The sequence below is a fragment of the Asterias amurensis genome, chromosome 2, assembly GCF_032118995.1.
Source record: "Asterias amurensis chromosome 2, ASM3211899v1".
Lineage (NCBI taxonomy): Eukaryota > Metazoa > Echinodermata > Asteroidea > Forcipulatida > Asteriidae > Asterias > Asterias amurensis.
The window spans coordinates 24477819-24496993 of NC_092649.1; the positions used below are offsets into that span (position 1 = coordinate 24477819).

At 38.7% G+C, this 19175-nt stretch overlaps 1 protein-coding gene across 2 annotated transcripts; it reads right to left on the bottom strand.

Moving 5' to 3' along the window:
• Window positions 1-4699: 4699 nt before the first annotated feature.
• LOC139954329 (methionine aminopeptidase 2-like) lies at window positions 4700-18334 on the bottom strand. 2 transcript variants are annotated; one of them, XM_071954083.1, is made up of 10 exons: window positions 18175-18334; window positions 16640-16738; window positions 15800-16046; window positions 15333-15494; window positions 13440-13621; window positions 10574-10668; window positions 9115-9315; window positions 7708-7823; window positions 6776-6906; window positions 4700-6150 (listed from the first exon to the last, which is right to left on the bottom strand). In XM_071954083.1, the coding sequence occupies exons 1-10, from the start codon at window positions 18317-18319 to the stop codon at window positions 6029-6031; spliced, it is 1500 nt and encodes a 499-aa protein (XP_071810184.1). In that variant the 5' UTR covers window positions 18320-18334; the 3' UTR covers window positions 4700-6028. The 2 variants fall into 2 exon arrangements, with proteins under 2 accessions (XP_071810184.1, XP_071810183.1); XM_071954082.1 differs by having other exon boundaries at window positions 15800-16049.
• Window positions 18335-19175: the final 841 nt, after the last annotated feature.

A 19175-nucleotide genomic window follows, 5' to 3' on the forward strand; every position in this document is an offset into this window, starting at 1 on the left:
TATAAGGTTTGAGTAAATTTGTGTGTATACACCCAAACCAAACAGTACACTCCTGTACTGTCGGTCATATCTTAAGAAGGCTTATTAACTCCTTACCCTAATGTCAGTCAGCTTTGCTTCAAGAGATGCAAAAGTTCAGATGTCACTTCGTGATTATATTCTGCAACAATCCACATTCTTGCTTCAATTTTTGTATAATTATTTAAGGGACGCGTTACCTTGAATCAGGTGAGCTGGTCCATGAGAAGCATTTTAAACCGCTTGTTAAAATGGCTGACCATGTTAGTTTTGCAAAGTGCAAGAAAAACCACACAATTTTGAGGCATATTTGTGTGAATGGTTATACTTTACTAATAAAAGATTTTTCATAACATAGCATTTTATAACAAACAGTTTGAAACGTTTTTTTCACGAACCAACTCGCATAAGGCAACGTGACCCTTTAATATTGCTCTACAGACGAATACATGTACACACACATGTACATGTATATAGTCATTATAAGTCGCAATAGACTAGACTTTAGATAAACATTTCCACCAAAACATACATAGAGTAAAACTCAGTTGATGAAACAATGGTTAGATTGCCAAAACTCGGGCAAAAGCTCACAAGTGCAAATCCTGCTACGTTGTTAGAGTCTAGTGAACCCAATTTCGTAGAGTTGCTTAGGTCAAAAAGTAACAATAATTCTTACCACAATAAGGTTACCAGCGATAAAACCATGTCACAAGTACAAACTATGACTGGTATCCTGCTCCTTTTTGCTAAGCAGACAATTTGACAGTAACGTTTTCTGATTAAAGAGCTCTCAAGTGAGATAGGGCCCAGGGACCAATTTCGTAAGTAAACGTTGAGCGGGGCACTAGTCACAACAATGTAAACTTTAAGTAATTTTGGCTGGTAACCTGTTTCTGTTAAGCATGGCTTTTCTGTACTAAGCAGGTTTCTGTGCTTGCAGCCTTTACGAAGTTGAGCCAAGGTCTCAAACATTTTATCAGTTAAAAATGATTAAACAAACACTGAGAAAATTAACAACAAAAAAACAATTTTGATTACTAAGTACATGTATGAGTATTAGACATGGTGGACAACTTCCGACAAACAAAATTACACTATGGGCCATTAACTAATGTAATTTACATACAGGGTTGTTGTTTATTTTTGCCCATCTGGACTTTTCACGACTTAAAACAACAGTCATTTCTGCAGGTAAATAAACCAATCATTGTATAAAGATGTTCTTTACTTAGTATCCAGGGCTTGATTGAATGAAAAATAAAGTAATAGCATTGTAATTAACTAATGTATTTGTTTACTTTAACCTCACTCCTTGACAATAAAAGGGAAAACAAATGGAGCTTCTACAAAGGCCAAGAGTAATCTTGACTTCAAACTATAAGCACTATCAACCCAAATAAATAGGTCTAATCAAAACTTAGCCTGCAAAGTTAACAAATGTTACATGCTCAAAATAATTTCTATGTATAGACCGACAAATACACCAGAGTGCTGCATTTCGCACTGTCATTGCTGGGACGCTGGAAGCGCAAGGTGTTGTACAAAAGGACATATAAACACTCGTCTGTTTAACCTTTTAAGTAAATTAGGCGTCTTTCTCAATGGTTTAAACAGTTTTCCTGACAGGACAGTATGAAACCATGTATAGATCACTGACTATGACTATTTGCAAAGACACCGAATCCTGAAACTGGCGCAGACAAGACATGTAGGCAACAAGTGAGTTAAAACGTGATAGACACAGAAACTGAATGATGTTTCAAATGCATCGGCAAGGTTTTCCAACAGAATTAAAGGCAGTGGACACTATTGGTAATTACTCATAATTTATTAAAAGCATAAACCCTTTCTTGGTAACGAGTAACAGGGAAAGGTTGGTAGTATAAAACATTGTGAAAAACGCCTCCCTCTGAAGTGTCAGGAAATAAGTAATTTTCCTCGAATTTGAATTCGAGACCTCAGCTTCATGTGCCAAGGGTATTTTTCTTTCAAGTGTATCTCGCAACTCCGATGACCGATTGAGCTCAAATTTTCACAGATTTGTTATTTTATGCATATGTTGAGATACAGCAAGTGAGAAGACTGGTCTTTGACAATTACCAATAGTGTCCAGTGTCTTTAAGGATTCACTTTCTGTTTAGTTTCAAATATTTAATGTTCTACATCGTTGTGTTATAAATGCTGTCTCATCGGGGAAATTGTCAACTGTCAACCAATGAGGAAGACAACATATTTTCCATGTTTTTATGTACAAACTTTGCACTAGCAGCGTCCGAGCAATGGTGGCGCTGCCCGGAGCACTTGCGTGTAAGGGCTAAAAAAGATCAGTATATTGCATCAATAAACCATATCGAATAACCCCTTTGTTGCTATGAAAGTGGCCATAGTAGAGGGCAGCACTCCTGGTTTGATTTCTATGGCACAGGCACACATGCGCTCAAAATGTTATCACTCTTGTATTGGCATGCTTCAACAAATATTTCCTAATTTTTGAAATGATTCTTTTGCCATATATCCTTCATTTGTAGAACCTGGGTCGGTTTCACAATTAGGACTAGTCCTACATGTAGGAGATATACAAATTGCATGGATAGTCCTAAGTTAGGACGAGTAACTGGTCCTAACTCGAGATAAGACTAGTCCTAACTCTTTGTAAAATCCACCCCTGATATCTTGAAACTAAGCCTAACGGAGCCAATAACTCAGTTTTGGTTTGATTCTTACATACGTGTATACATCATCGTCACTGCAGTAGAACCAAACACATACATGTAAAAACACTTGACCAATATCGGAAGCTCAAAAAAGGGAAAAAAATTCTGGCCAGCGACGCCAAAATGCACCCTAGTGTTTAATAGTGGTACTGCACAATTTTTCAAATAGGGATTCTTGATAACCGTTAGAAAGCTGACATCCAATAAACTGCTTTCTTTTAAATTTGAGCCTGGGTTCTCTATAAAACAAAAACGGATACAAGTGCTTTTATTATGAAGAAAAAAAAAAAAGAACCAACGATGGCAGAATGACTTCAAATCAAGCAAGACTGAAACCTGAATAGACCCTTCCCATGAAATATGTAAATTGCACATAGCGCGTGCACACTAACGTTTTGGTTGGCAAAATGAGGGAAAATCGCGCTGTTTTGTACACAGCTAATGGGTGCGTGACGCACATGCGATTGTGCGTCTGCTTAGTGCACAACTCTATGGTGTTTGCCAACCAACAGGGTCTGTACGCATGCGTGAATGTAATTAGCATATTTCATAGGAAGGGTCCATTCTTGTCATGTCAGAAATTTTTTGTCAAGAAACAGTTCCCAGTAAATCTTATACATGCAGAACAATGACTAATTGGCTTAATTAACAACTAAGATTTCAGAATTAATTATAAATGCATACTTTGCCCGTCACTCTTCCAAACTTTTGACTTTCTCCAGCCTTCATATTACTGAAAAAATACTTATTTCAAAAAATCTTGTTGTTTAGATGGTACAAAACTTCACTAAAAAATCTGCTTGCAGTATCTCACGCTCTGAACTTGTCATTTTCTCTCTTTCACTACTTCAATGAAAATATCTTTCACTTATTTTTATAATCTTTCTTAGGGATTTAAATATTTTAAATGAACTTCTTTAGGTTTCTATCTATTACAGTCACTCATTCTGGAAGTGGTTATACATGCATTATTGACACTTAAAAGATCAATACTATCAAAGGGGCGAACCTTTGTAGTCTGTTAGAAACCTTTATCAAATTCCACTTATTTGACAATACTGGTTCTAAATACAAGTGAAGCAAATACCATGTAGGCCTACAAGTTACTTCTGGTAGACAAATCTTGGGTGGATTTCATATCGGCTGCTTAAAGGAACACGTTGCCTTGGATTGGTCGAGTTGGTCTTTGAAAAGCGTTTGTAACCGTTTGTTATAAAATGCATATGATTAGAAAGATATTTTAAAAGTAGAATATAATGATCGACACAAGTATCACTAAAAATCCCTTTTACCTTGTTAAACACGGTCGGCCATTATGGGAGTCAAATTTTGGACTCCCATAAATGGCCGACTGTCAGAAAGTCTCCGCATCAGGACAGTTTTTGTTATAGCGCCCTCTCTTGAATCAAAATCTCCAATGTTTCCATGATCATACCAATCGCCATTTTACAAGTCCGAATCCAAACTAATCACGTAAATTCCTCAAATAACTCCTAAGTATCCAGGTTAATCCAATCCTCGAATCACTTCTATTAATCACCAAAGTCCCGTGCGTGCATCTTAATCGTGAGTACTGTTTTAATTATTGCAAAGGGTGATTTAAGGGAAGTTGGTTTTCCATGTAATTCACGTTTAGATTTGTTTACATCCACATTGTTGCAATGCATATAAATGTACATGTAGGCCCATATCATAGCGTATAATGTATAACGATGATTACTGTTACCAGCCCAATATGTATAATTGATTGGGGTTAATTTCTGCTTTCTCTATAGAACCACGGGTATATGATCACCAATAAAACACTACAAAAAGTACAAGCAAAGTTCAAGTACACCTTCTTTTCACCGACTGTGTTAGTTTGCAAGGTAAAAGAAAAACCATGCAATTTCGAGGCAAATGTGTATGGATCATTGTATTCTACTTTTAAAACATCTTTCTAACCACATGTATTTTATATCAAACTGTTACAAACTTTTTTAAAGACCAACTCGACCGATCCATGGCAATGTGTTTTTGTTTACCTTTTTAATGGACTAGTCTATTTTAGATGCATGCTTCACCTGAAATAGACCAATCCAGTAGGCTCCGCCCACGACGCACGTGTGAGCAAGAACACGTGGGGCTCTCCATGCCTTTCTGCACAACTCTGCCGCGCGCGCCAAGATACGCGCACGCATGTCGGACCTTAGTGTCGGACCTTCGTTGCGTTGTGATTGGTCAATACGCAATGGGGCGGAGCTTAATGGATCGATCTATTAAATGAGTGATTCGGTAGTTTTTAGAGTTCAAAACAATTTCAGAAAAACCACTGTATAAAAAAAACACTATCAAGCTTTCAAGTGAAACTTCTGTATCTTTTTGATGTGAACATGCTGGTTGTCACTTCTAACAATATTTTAGATTTTTTCTAAATGATCTACATTATCAGTGCCAGACATCCACGCAGCTCATCACCAAAACATGAACTGCTCCAACATTTGTGAAAACTGAGCTCAACTGAGTACACAGTATTGCTCAACTCTTCCAGTTTTTTGTGGGTACCAAACCTAAAATGCCCAGCTTTGAGAGGTTATTCGCAAAGTTCGCAAAACAAAAAGAAAAGTCTTTCCTATCTGTCAAAATGTGTGTTGATTTGGTACATCTCAAAGTCAACAGTATTTCTTGTGTGAGAGATGATGCCCTCTTGCTTTATTATCTACATGTATATGATGGGTTGTCATGTACGATTGTTGAAATTTTTTTAGTACAGAAAATAAATCGTACATGTTCGACCATGACGGGTAAATCAAATAAATCATTCACGTGCAACCTTTGCACTTAAAAGAGTTTAGAGTTAAGTTCCCGGTTGAAAACGTGCAGGACGTATAGTCATTTGGCTGGTGACCGGTTTCTGCTAAGCACAATCCATTCTTACCAGCACATAAATTGCTTAGTCATTACATGAGGTTCCGGGCCGAAGTATGGCACTTCAAAAACTAGAGCAGGAATTAGCCGATTGAATTAAAAAAAATCTTTTAATCATCAAACATATACTACTGATACACGAACCCCAAGTGTTGGATATCATCGGAAAGCTGTTCTTCTCCCGCATTCAGGTACATCAGGATGTTTCAAAGTCTCTGATATTTAGACTCTTTCAAGGAGCAGCCGTCGATTTCACCAAACTCATTGAGCTCAGTTCCGTATCCTTAGACGTTAAGACGCATTGAACCCATCCTAAGTAAGGCATGTTACTCGTCCTTACTCGAGACAGGGTTTCATGAAATCGGCTGCAGGTCACACTAGCCTGCCTAGTAATCGGTACCTCGGCTCACCACTTCTTTACAGGTCGGGCGTAGCATGATCGTGTGCTCAAACTGAGCAGTGTAGCAGCCTTTGATGTCACAAAGTGGCGGGTAGGCGTCTACTAACCCTGTAGCATTAAAAAAAAACAAAAAAAAAAACTATTTAACTACAGCCTCAACCAGAACTTTTTGGAGAAATCAAGTCAGAAGAGACAAACTCTGTCTTCATTTTTTATTTACAAAGATAATCAACAAACACAGGAATTGACTCTTTTATAATAAAAGTTCTTATATAGTGCTTTCTCAGACCCAAAGGGTGCATCAAAGCGCTCCATTTTTTTTCCTGCAAGGTATGCGGATCTACGTTTTGAAATAGGAGATCTAATACTTTTCATAGCACTATGTCATGGTATACAAGGTGCTGTAGCACAATACACAGCTGACAAAATTGGTAGATACCTGCGCTGTATGAAAGTCCAGTATTATTTTGCTGTTTAGACAATGATCTTCCTGTCAAGGGAATTAGGCAACAGCCAATCTATCTCTCTTACACACAGTGGCTAAACATCTATGATTATGAAATGCACAAATCAAGAAAATGTGAATCATTTATTAGGCAACACTTATTCTAGTCAATGTTATTCAGTGATTAGATTGGTAGGATTCGATCACATAACCTTGTGATTGCAAGTCCTGCAGTCTAACCACTAAATATCAACCACGAGGAACACAAAGGCTGAAGTATTTCTTTACCTGATTCGCATAGATTCCTTAATGCCATCAGATATTTAGTCTCTCCGATCCTGTCCAACCATCGTCTGCAGAATGCCAACGTGCCAAAATTACTGTTGATTTTATGCAGTAGGTTCTTTGATCTCGCCATCCTGGATACCAGACAAAACAAAAAATAACATGGTATTAAACAACCAAGAAAATAAAAGTAATAACTACATGCAGTGAAGTCTTACATTATAAAGTGCATTTTAAAATCGCAATGCGCTTTACAGATCCCCCTGGTAGTATTCAGCTCTGGGCTGCCATGGTGCTCGAAAAGCTTTTTCATACACAAAGTGATAACCTAAAATGTTAGTACAGTATATGTAAATCCAGTATTGGGAAAAACCAACTCAAATGAAGGCACAATATATGGACTTGGAAAAGCTTCATACAAACAGAATGGACTGCAAGTAAACCAGCCTTGTAAAAAATTATTACAGAGTCAAGGATTTTCATGGTAGAAAATACTTCGAGTACCAAACTAAAGTTTTAAGTTTGGTACTCCTGTTCGACAATAACAACTACATGTAAGCATACAGTTGAAAACAAATAACAATGAGTATAATAATGAAATATGTACGCAAGATAATTTAACAGCATTACAATGTATAGATAGGCTATTTCAAAGATAATAACTATAGAGGATATTCGTACTAGTCAACATGCAGGGAAAAAGGTAAAAGCATAATGCCTTTTGTGCATTTCCCTGAGACAGACAAGGACTTGGACATGACAAGGACAAGAAAGATAAAAATATATATATATTTTTAAATGAGATGATTTTGAGGAATGAATTCGGCCCAGTGATCAGGGGTGATAATATTGGAAGTGCTTTGAGACACCCTTCGAGTGTGTTAAGCGCGATATAAAAAACAGCTATTATTATTATTACTATCACATTGGCTTACCTCAGTGGGACATGTCCAACCTCAAAGTTCTTCATGTAATGCGAGCATTCCATATCATCATGTACCACTCCCTTTCCTGTACTGCCAAAAGTTTCGATGGCATAGAACTCATTCTCCTGAAACAGTCAGTCAAAAAAGAAACTGCTTTAAGTTTTAATTGACAATAGAAACACTGTAATAATTTAATAAATAGTTATTGGCAGAGTATACTGTTTGACACGTCGAGACCAAACCGGCTCTTTTCAGAGCCAAAACTCGCACAAAAGTGATTTACACATGGTTGTACCCGCAAGTTTACTATTTATTTATAGTTTCGTCCTATTTCTCCACATCATGCAAAGCTTCAAACAACACAAAATTAGTGGCATGTTAGCTTAAATCCAGATTGGTCCATGAGGCCTTGTAAACAGGGAAATTGTTATTGTTGTGTGATCTTTTGTTAAGACGGTTGAAACTGGTTTTGTATGCTATCGCGTAGTTTCATAATTTCAACAACAGAGGGGCTTATTCGCACGCTACTGCATTGTTCTGAAATGCCCTCTAGCATTCAATGTGTCTGCATTTATTGTCTTACGCAAAAGTAAAGAGATAACAAAGACTACAGTCTGTAAAATAAAAAACAAAGTCTTTGTTTGTGTCGCTGATGGGATCGTGCTGCGACACCTTAAGTTAATGTTTCTATGTTTAATCCGAACCTCACGTGAATGTTTTTACGTTTTATCCTAACCTTTAAATAATTAAACAAAATAGTCAGAGTTCTGTGGTATATTTTTGACTGGTCAGCCGGACCACCTGGCAAGGTGTTTCAGCTAGTCTGCAGCCGCATCAACTGGCATTTGGCCAGCGAAACACCTTTAAGGTCGTACCCTGTACTTGTGCACATGGTTCAGCCTATTTAAAATAACAAATTTGCGGATTTTTCTGAGGGCTAAAAAATAGGAAATCAGACTTAAAGGGTAATGTACTTTTTCCTAACAAAAAACACAATGTCCACAGATTTACATTAAACTTACACAGTTTGAAGATTATGATAGTGGAAAGCTTCCCTTGAAATTTTACGTACTGAGGTGCTGTAGTTTTTAAGAAATGAGTACAAGTAATAATTTTCGTCTCAGTTTTAGCATGTAAAAACGTAAAAACCAGTATGCTATGGTTTTGGTATAATATCATAACTGGTAAAGGGGATTTTACATGCTAAAATAATTTTGGTCTCATGAGACCAAAATTATTTTGTGACTTGTTTTACTCATTTCTCAAAAACTACACAACCTTAATTAGTAATATTTGAAGGGAAGCTTTCCACTATCATTATCTTCAAACCCTGTAAGTTTAATGTAAATCTGTGGACATTTTGAAAAAGTACCCAAATCCTTTAAATAGGAAGAATATCATGCTCGAGTAACCTACCTCCATCCTAGTTGCTTCTCCACCCTTGACGATGGGGACAGTCTTTCCAGCGTGTATCCGATACTGACCGATAGAGTGACCATTCAGGTTACGGATTGGTTTGACCTGATACGTCTTCCCATTGAGCTCCACCTCATAGGATTCCATGACTTCTTGTATCCTCTCACCGACGTCGCATAATCTGACATCAATACCAGCCTCCTAATTCATAGGAGTGTCAAGAAAGGAAAATAATCATTAGACCTTTCTATTCTCACAGCACAAGGTTTTGCCAACCGAGGTTTTGAAAACTTCGGAAAGCCATAAATGCAAATCGAAAAAAAGGTGGCGGTTACACAAATATTTAAATATTAATGTTGACAACAAACCAACAAGTCATAAGAGATATTTCAGCTTATGAATCTTTACAGAAAAGGTTCAATTCAGTCACCCTTCTTTTTTTTTAAATGATTGATTGTTTTGCGACCATTCAGCAGACCATGCTAATCAGTGCACTTTGTTTATCAACAATGGAAAGATCTACATGTATAACATGACCTGGGGGTTATTTCACAAAGGGCCGAGATTGATCTAAACTTCAAACTAATCGTAGTTGCTAAGAAAAGTGTTATGTCACACTACAAATTACTTTGGTGCTACTGAAAATGTGTCTTGTGATGAATTTGATTGCTTTGTGAAACTGGCCCCAGGGTCCAACCAGACCACTTGAATCTGATCTTCTCATCAATGGAACTCGGCAAGACTCCCACAAGGGGACAGAAACCCCAAGCCAGCAACAACTAATCTCTGTCATCCAAACATTGGTTGAAAGTCTATGATTATGAGTTGCACACTAAGCTTGGGTGATATCTCGATATAATCGAAAATCGCAAAACCATTTCTTAAATGATTACCGTATCGTCTTGATTTTTTGTTAAGCGAATTAACAGCAAATCGTGGTTTTGATGAAGTATGACGATGTCTTCCCTAATTGAGCCATCTTGCAAACACAAAGGGCTATTAAAAAAATATCAAGTCCCAGAACAAACCACAAGACTCCCCCATTGATCCCGAACTTTGAAAAAACATCAAAGACTTTAGCGCCCAGGCGGTCTCCCACAGACACCTGGACACTGCAGAACTAATACAATGTATCATTTACCTCCCCTGTGTGTGTGCCACGAAATGCACACAATATTGGGATCATTACACAAACCACAACCTATCAGTACTGTTTTGTGAATGAGAGGTCACCCCATGTGCACTATGGCTGCTTATGGCTGCATAATGGCTGCCCTAGCTTATTGCACACACCAGTAAGCTGTGATTCAGTAACTTGACTCATTGTGAAGTCGAATTGGATTCGAACCCACAACCTTCTCATTGCAAGTCCTGCTGTCTATAACCACTTGTGAATGTCATGATGGTGTGAAATAATGATTAAATAACTCTCGACCTGAAACTAGACAGCCAATCTTACCTTAATACCAGTGTTAGTTGCATCTTTCACTGCTGCCAGGAGTTGATCATATTTAGGGTTGAATGCCACAGTGAATGCACAGTCAATGATTCTTCCTAAAGAATAAACCAGGGTTGATATTGTAACGGTTATAGGCCCATTTAAGTGTTTTAACATCTTAGTGTCTTTGTATTTCTGGTTTGACTTCAACAAACACATATGTATCATAGAACATGTTTCACATCGTATAAGGGAATCAACTGGTGGTTTACACCCAATGAGGCCTGGTTCTTGATCAAGAACCAGGTCTCGGCGGGTTTAAACCACTAGTTGAAAACCGATTCAACACACTTTGATTCCCATTCATAAATACCTTTTCGGTCCAAAAACATCAACACTTTTTGGTCAAAAAGTAAAATAAATGCAAATTTTTTAATTGTTCAATGATTTCTTTTAACACAACACCCCTCCAGCTATGAAATGGTAAGGCCCTCGGCCCCCGATCGGGTAAACAACTCTTTATAAGGGAATGCTGTGCGCGTTCGCGTATTGCGTGATGTGGCACACTTGTCCCGGCCGTTGCTCTCAACCAATAGAAATAAAGAAACTGTCTTTATGCACAGGTGCAAGCTCACGCGTCACGCCCATGTTTCAACACTTTTTACTGGTCACAAACAATGGTTTATACACACCAACCTGACGCGCTCTCCACCAATAGGAATAGTGAAACTGTCTGAGGTATTTATGAATGTTGTCTTTAAAGTTTGTATCAGTGAATATATTACGTTTAATGTAGGTAATCGTGTTGAATGGTTCGAACAGCTGGTTGGGATGGTTGTTATTGTAGTATAATTTTTGGCATCACAATTGTTAGCTCTCAATTTAATTGTCTGTATCAGACAGGCATTTAAAGGCACTAGACAATTTTGGCAATTGTCAAAGACCAGTCTTTTCACTTGTGTATCTCAGCATATATGCACAAAATAACAAACCTGTAAAAATTTGAACTCAATTGGTCGTTGAAGTTGCGAGATAAAAAAAACACCCGTGTCACACGAAGTTGTGTACTTTCAGATGCTTGGTTTCGAGACTTCAAAATTTAATACTGAGGTCCCGAAATCAAATTCGTGGAAAATAACTTCTTTCTCTAAAACTATGTTACAAGTACTTTAGAGGGAGCCGTTTTTAACAATATTTTATACTATCAACAGTAGTTGCTTTGCTTTTAACCAAGTAAGTTTTTATGCTAGCAACTTTTTTTGAGTAATTACCAATAGTGTCCAGTGCCTTTATAATGATCAATTTATAATGGTCAATGTGAAAAATAAGCCTACTAATCAACAATTTAATTAAGTTGGCTTGCTGTATCGAACAGCAACACACGGTGTGGGATGAGATTCTACCCCTCCCCCCCCCCCCCAAGCCGTGGACAGAATCTTCTAAAGAAACATTTACCCTGGTCCGATTGTCTATTCTCTTTTTGCAACTTTGTTCCCTCTCTTGTCACTTTCTTAATTTGTTTTATCTACGCATGCTGCCTTGTTTCTTCATGTTTGCTTGTATCTGAACACACTCCAGTAGAAATCAATACGAGACGAACTGACAAACACTGTCTTTATGCACAGGTGCAAGCTCGCGTGTCATGCCCATGTGTCACGCACACTTTTTAAACAAGGTTTATACACACCCATGTGACGCATAAATTTCTAAATAACAGATTGTGGAAGAGCGGAAGGCCTTTGAAAAAAGAATATGAAGTATAATGTGTATAGTAAATAACTAAACTGCAATATCATGAGCGATGTAAAATAGAAGGACCTACTCTTATCGTAGTTTTGGCATTGGTTGTCATTTCTTATAAATACTAACTGATAAATACTACTGAATCAGAAGGAATAATCAAGCTAGCTTCAGAATCTGTGAGTTTAATTACATAACAACAGAAATCATGCAAATAAAAGAAAACTTTCAAACCCGATGCAAATTTAACATGATTATATATCGTTGTGGTACATGTACGTGCTGCAAAAACATAGGATTTGAACTGCCTTTAGCTGTTGGGCAATTTCGGTAGTCTAGTTGGTAAGACCATGGAGGAAGAAAGAGAAGGAGCTTGAACAAATGAACAAAGGGACTTCAAAAGTCGAACCCGTGGTACCGCGGTCGTTTAACGACACCTCGTAATCACCCACATACCTTACACAAACAATGGGCGACCTGGCGTATGTGAGTTTGCGCGTGCGCACTTGGTTCTTCATGCAACTATGGCGTTGTATGTCGTATGGATATAATAAAGAAAAAAATACTTTTTTGAGACCTGATAAATTTTGTGTACACTTTCGCCCACCAAAAACGAAAAACATAATTGAATACCAACCACCCTCATGTGCTAATACAACAATTTTGAACCACCGCTTGTGACAGGAAAGTTGCAAAAAATGTAAACATTGCTATGATACTTCCATGTTAACACCACAAACGGTAAATGAAGAAGTGTATATTCACAATTCTTGTCTCCAATGATTCAACTTTACACAAAGGCAACAGTGCAGAGTGGCGGTACCACACCTTAGTACAAAGAGATCTAATTGCGCTCACTAATCGGCCGTCCTGCAGGAGGTCTCCTATCTTATTCCACTGGTCAGACAGGGGCATTGTCAGGGTTTTCTTTTGTTACTCTGCGGTTTGGTGGGCCGTTCGAGCTCATTCTCTCCTTTCCTCCATGGTAAGGCACTGCTCTAGAATTGCATGGGTCGTGGGTTGAAATCCTATCCAAGTAATATGCATGTAATATTTTTTCACAGGACTCGGGATAGTACCGAGTATACATGTACAGTGCTTACACACAAAAAACAAAATTAATAAAAGAAAACTTGACAATATTTACCATTGATGTGTGTTCCAAAGTCAATCTTGCACACATCATCATATTGTAATACGGTTGTATCCCCAGCATTAGGCGTGTAGTGTGCAGCGCAGTGGTTGATGGAGCAGCCGGTCGGGAAAGCTAAGCCAGCCTTCAAACCATTCTCATTAATCAACTTCCTTGATGCCGTCTCTAACCTTTCACTGTGGTGACAGAAAATGTAATCAGGTGTGAATTAATGGGGACATTTCACCAAGGCCAATATCACAACAAGATGTTCACATTGCTGCTTTTGACAAAAGTTGACGATATCTCCAACAAGGACTTAAAGGCAGTGGACACTATTGGCAACTACTCCAAACAATTATCAGCATAAAACCTCACTTGGTAATGAGTAATGGGGAGAGGTTGATAGTATAAAACATCGTGAGAAATGTCTCCCTCTGAAGTGACATAGTTTTCGAGAAAGAGGCAATTTTCCACGAATTTGATTTCGAGACCTCAAGTTTAGAATTTGAGGTCTCGAAATCAAGCATCTGAAAGCACACAACTTCGTGTGACAAGGGTGTTTTTTTCTTTCATAGTTATCTCGCAACTCCGACGACCAATCAAGCTAAAGTTTTCACAGGTTTGTTATTTTATGGATATGTTTAGATACACAAAGTGAGAAGACTGGTCTTTGACAATTACCAACAGTGTCCAGTGTCTTTAAACTGGTTAGTTTTGGCATACAAGCACTTTACATACATGTACACGTAGGTGCCATTTTTCCTTGTCAAAAGGTTGGCCATGGAAACACAGGTCAGATAGTCACATTGCAGGAGGCGAACTTTTGCGTTGTTTTGTAAGAGAAGGTAATACCTGTTCACAAGTCTTGCTACGAAAGGCTGCCATTGAACTTGAAATGTACACGTACAATGTAGCCCCACTGTCTGTAGTTTAGGAATCTAATTTGAGTTGCACTGTATAGTACAAAATCAAGCACCTTTACTTTGATCATTAATGTCTCTTTTGGGGTAGTGAAACCAGTTTTACTTTGAACAGAAGATGCGTGTGAAGAGAAGATGTTTAAACCTAGTCCAGGACAACCAGCAGACAAAAACTTTCCAGAATGAGCTTAACCACCCACTGTTGATTCGCCTAGTATGAGATTGCGTGTCAGAGTAACCATAGGAGAAGTTCACAGCGGCTGGCTTCGTCTGTTTATAAACCGCAGAGACTTACACCCGTTTCAGACAGGCGTTTCAGAGTTCCGTTGAACCAAATTTTGAATGAAGTACATGAAAAGTCTGACATCTGAAACAGTAAGGACCGACTTGATGGGCCAGAAAGTCAAAAGATTGACTGTTTCAGATGTTTGGAGCGACTCTAGAGGGCCTTGGTTTCACACTTCGATCTTGTCATAGGCCAAGCCAAAGAAAGTGTTATGTTTTAAAAGCTGGCTTGTCTGAAACTTAAATCGCTCCTAATCTATTTGGTTAGGTGCGACTCTGGTGTGCCTGTCTAAAAAGGGTGTTAGATCCCACATGTATCTTCTGGAAAACAAGCCAACACTCTGGTCCAAAGCAGGATCCGGACCTAAGTACCCAATATTATTCAACATCTACCTCACAAATGGCTAGACTGGGCCCCTGTCTTTATCCGCAAGGATAAAGACAGGTCGCTGCTGCTAGATCCAGTGATTCCCTTTGGATACAATGCATGTGCAGTGACATAGATGCCCAAATAGTCACTGCTCTCAAGTCCGCAATGGAATTTGACTGCGTATCAATATGTGAAACGACAGAGGTCAGAGGTCAAACTACACGCAGTGTTTTGGCCGCTCTCTGGTTTATTCACGAGCCTCGAAGAATGGCGTCAGACGTTCAGGCTAACAAATAAACTGTTGTAAATCATCCTACGACGTTGACCTACCAGATTTCAATCATAGTGAGTCCAGGTTTGATGAAGCTCTGTACATGCTTGCGGACCTGCCTGTGAGCCTCGGCAGCCTGCCTCAGATCGTTGTAAACATCATTATGAGCGCTGTTTAAGGCTTTCTTCTCCTCGCTCGTCATACGCCAAGCTGCGGTCCGGCTGCAAATGCAAGAGACAAAATTTGAAAACAAAGAACATATAAATATACCCGGATTTATAAGCGTCTATCCAAACACTTCAGACAATTTGGAGGTTACATGTATCTGTCAATTATTTATATTTGAAATCAGCACTGTGGACACTTTCAGCAAATTTAGAAACTCCAGTTTTTCTGGCTAACAACATTGGGGAAAGAAAACAAAGATTCCGCTCTGCATTTTTAAAGAGTTTCCTAATAATGAATGTGCTTGACAACCACAAACCAATGGACCCCAAGACTGAAGACACCACACGTCATTTCTTACCCATTCACTTCTGGATGTTCCACCACTTGACCCTCTGGATAGACTCCCTCTGGAAACAATTCTGAGATTGGGACTGTAGGGGGGTCAGTCTGCTTCTTGGAAGCTCCAGATTTTCCCAAGGCACCTTCCTCGCTGGTCTTCTCTCCTCCCCCTTCTCCGCCTCCAGCTCCGCCCTTCTTCTTCTTCCTTTTCCTCTTCTTTTTGCTATTTTCGCCATCCCCTTCCCCATCTGCTTCTTTCTCTTCATCTGCTAAAAATAAAATAAAAAAACAGAAAAAGGATATAATAAGTCTTTGAAAAGATATTTAAATTGTTGCAAGGTACAATGCAAAGAATTGTGTGTCTTTATCAACAAATGGTGTTTTAGAAATATGCTAGTACTGCGTCGAATGTGTAGCAGTTAACAAGTGCATTAAACAATTCAAGTTGCTAATTTCTTACTAGCCCGTTCGGGCTACCTAGAAGAAGTAAGTACCTAGAAGCAAGTTTGACTAGCTCAAAGCACTCTTGACTTGTGACTCATCCTTCAGATGGGACGTTAAGCCATTGGTCCAAGAAGCAGAGTGCACTTATCCAAAAGAGAAGGGGCTCGCCCCGGTGGTCCTGGTCCGATCGGCAGTAAATTGCGCCACAGCACCTTGTAAAGCATTACATGGTGCTATCAGAATTAGGTCTCATAATTCAAAAGTAGTCCCACATCTGGCAGGAAATTATAATGTTGCAGCGCCAGGAGCGTCACTGAGTGACGGACATGTGCGCTATATAAGAAGCCACATTTATTATTATATTATGACTATTATTATACGCCGGGCTGGTGTCTAAATCGAGCCCTGCTCTTACCATCATCTAGACTTTGCTTCTTGACGTCTTCAGTGATTTTATCGACTCCTCCATTAATGACTTGACCATCATTCCCTTCAGCTTCCACTGCAGCTTCTCCTACATAGTAAACAAAAGGGTTGCTTAAAAGTTTTTTTTTTTAAAGAAACACTGATACAATTCTGAAAAGTTGCAATACTAGACATGCCACTTTCCTTGCAAATTTTTAAAAGATAAAGAAATGTGGGAGGTGGCCAGTCATAACACAATTGGGGAAGTTTTCTCCATTTCTTTTTGTGGTACTGTTTCAAAGAAGATGTATCAGTGGTCAGCTTAAAAGTTGGATTTAATGGGCTACATGTACCCGATGCATATCATCTACTGGCTTTGTTGGATTCTTAATTAGGGATGGGCTTCTCATTTGCTGTTAACAAGTAAGAAAATACTTCTTGACTAACAATCACAATGATGACCATTGACCAATGACACAAAATACTGTGAAAGGCAGTGGACACTATCGGTAAGTACTCAAATTAGTTATCATCGTAAAACCTTTCTTGATTACGAGTAATGGGGAGAGGTTGGTAGCATAAAACATTGTTGAAGTGACGTAGTTTTCGAGAAAGAAGTTATTTTCCACAAATTTGATTTCCAAACCTCAAGTTAGAATTTGAGGTCTCAAAATCAAGCATCAGAAAGCACACAACTTCGTATGACAAGGGTGTTTTTTCTTTCATTATTATCTCGCAGCTTCAACGATCGATTGAGCTCAAATTTTCACAGGTTTGTTATTATGCATACATGTATGTTGAAATACCCCAACTGTGAAGACTTGTCTTTGCCAATTACCAATACTGGCAATAGTGTCCACTGTCTTTAAGCAAAAAATGTATACAGCATATTTCATTGTTTTACTGGTATCTTTATGTTTTAAATTTTGGGAGTGTCTTTGAGTGACTCAAGTTTCTTGCTTTACAATAAAATGGCTGCAGCCAACATCCATGGCCAATGATTAATGAACTGCCAGTGCCTGATTGTGATCTGAAACAAGTGAAAGTGAATCGGTGAGAAGATAGAATGAGGAAGAGTGGATTTCTCATAAAATAAAAAACCTGAAGCAATTATTAAATGCCCTGCTGGATGCTGGATCATTCATGGAGTGGATGGAGAAGCTAATTTTGATTTATTTTCAAAATCAAAATAATATATATTTTAAATAAACATATTGTCTTATTTTTCATGTTTTTCCATGGATTAATAAATTAAAAACAAAACACTAAATAAAAACAAAAAAACATATTTCATAATAATTGAAACAAACACAAAAAGCCAGACGTTTGTCCGGTATCTGGGCAACGTGCCACACCACACACTAACCAGCATACCTGTATGTATGCTACTGTGCAAATTCCCATGCTCAATGCATGCATTCCAAACATACCCCAACCCTAGTTTCCAATGTGATGCAAGTTGGTTTAAAAACGTACAGCATTGCAAGAAACGCAAACGTGTCTAAAAATAATGATAAATATAACCTGTTTAAACTAAGACATTACCTGTCTTCTTCTTCTTGCGCCTTTTCTTCTTCTTCTTCTCACCCACCACCTCTCCATTCTCTACGTTCTCTTCATCTTTCTCTTCCATGTCTTCCTTTTTTTCCAGGTCTTTTTCCGCAGACTTTGGTTCTGTGATTGTCGCCATATTGCTCGCCGTGTGACCTACACATCATTTTACCACAGGAAATACTGTCGCTTCTACCAATGCACACACAATCGGTTTTCTAATGGGAAACTGCGTCGCCCGTAAAGAGAGTCGTCGACGAGACAGGACGCCCTCAAACGTTAAAGATTAGGCAATATCAATACAGTTGACTTCGGGACTTCGGCTAACGGACCTTTTTCAGCAATCCAGCCGGAACCAATGTCGGAGCCATCAATTCAGAAATATAGCCTGAACATCTGACGTCAAGGTTCCGTGTATTTAAGATTTAAGGTTATGGGCGAAACAACCCTCCCCTTTTTGAGCGGGGGAGCGACTCGAGACCTCCCTATACCCGAGAATCATTAAACGAAATAAGTAGCAAAATACTGATTCTCTTCAAATTGTGCACATAACTATTTCAACACTATTGCCTGTTATGAAGTCAGTAGGCCTACTGTCTTTCGTACACTTCTCGTTTTAACATAGAGGGCAAGGTCCCTGCTGTATGGTTTTAACAAGTGAAATATTCTTATAGTGTTGTTTTTCAGTACCCAAGCGGCGCGTGCGGGCGCTCCGTTGTTGTTAATTGACCGTGTGTTATCATATGCGGCTGTGCTCACTGATGAGCACGCCCGGCCCCCTTTTCGGCCACGTTATTGTCACGTAAAAGAAGGGGCCTTGTGACTACCAATGCGTGTTTCCTAGCAACGACCAGTAAACAATTTCGTTAATTATCCAACACTGATAAACCTTGAGCTGAATACTCTTATTTTATTCAACTAAAAGGCCAGTGGAACACACGATAGTCATCTTGTACGTCCCTTCGGTTTGACTTTTTAAAATTTGCTGTTTGCGT

What these genes read in the sequence shown, in the direction of transcription:
- LOC139954329 (XM_071954082.1), bottom strand. Translation starts at nt 18,319, where the DNA reads ATGGCGACAATCACAGAACCAAAGTCTGCGGAAAAAGACCTGGAAAAA. An exon ending in GAAGCAAAGTCTAGATGATG is followed by an intron (nt 16,050 to 16,639) that starts GTAAGAGCAGGG and finishes TTTTATTTTTAG; the next exon opens with CAGATGAAGAGAAAGAAGCA. An exon ending in GTTGGACATGTCCCACTGAG is followed by an intron (nt 6,907 to 7,707) that starts GTAAGCCAATGT and finishes TCTGGTATCCAG; the next exon opens with GATGGCGAGATCAAAGAACC.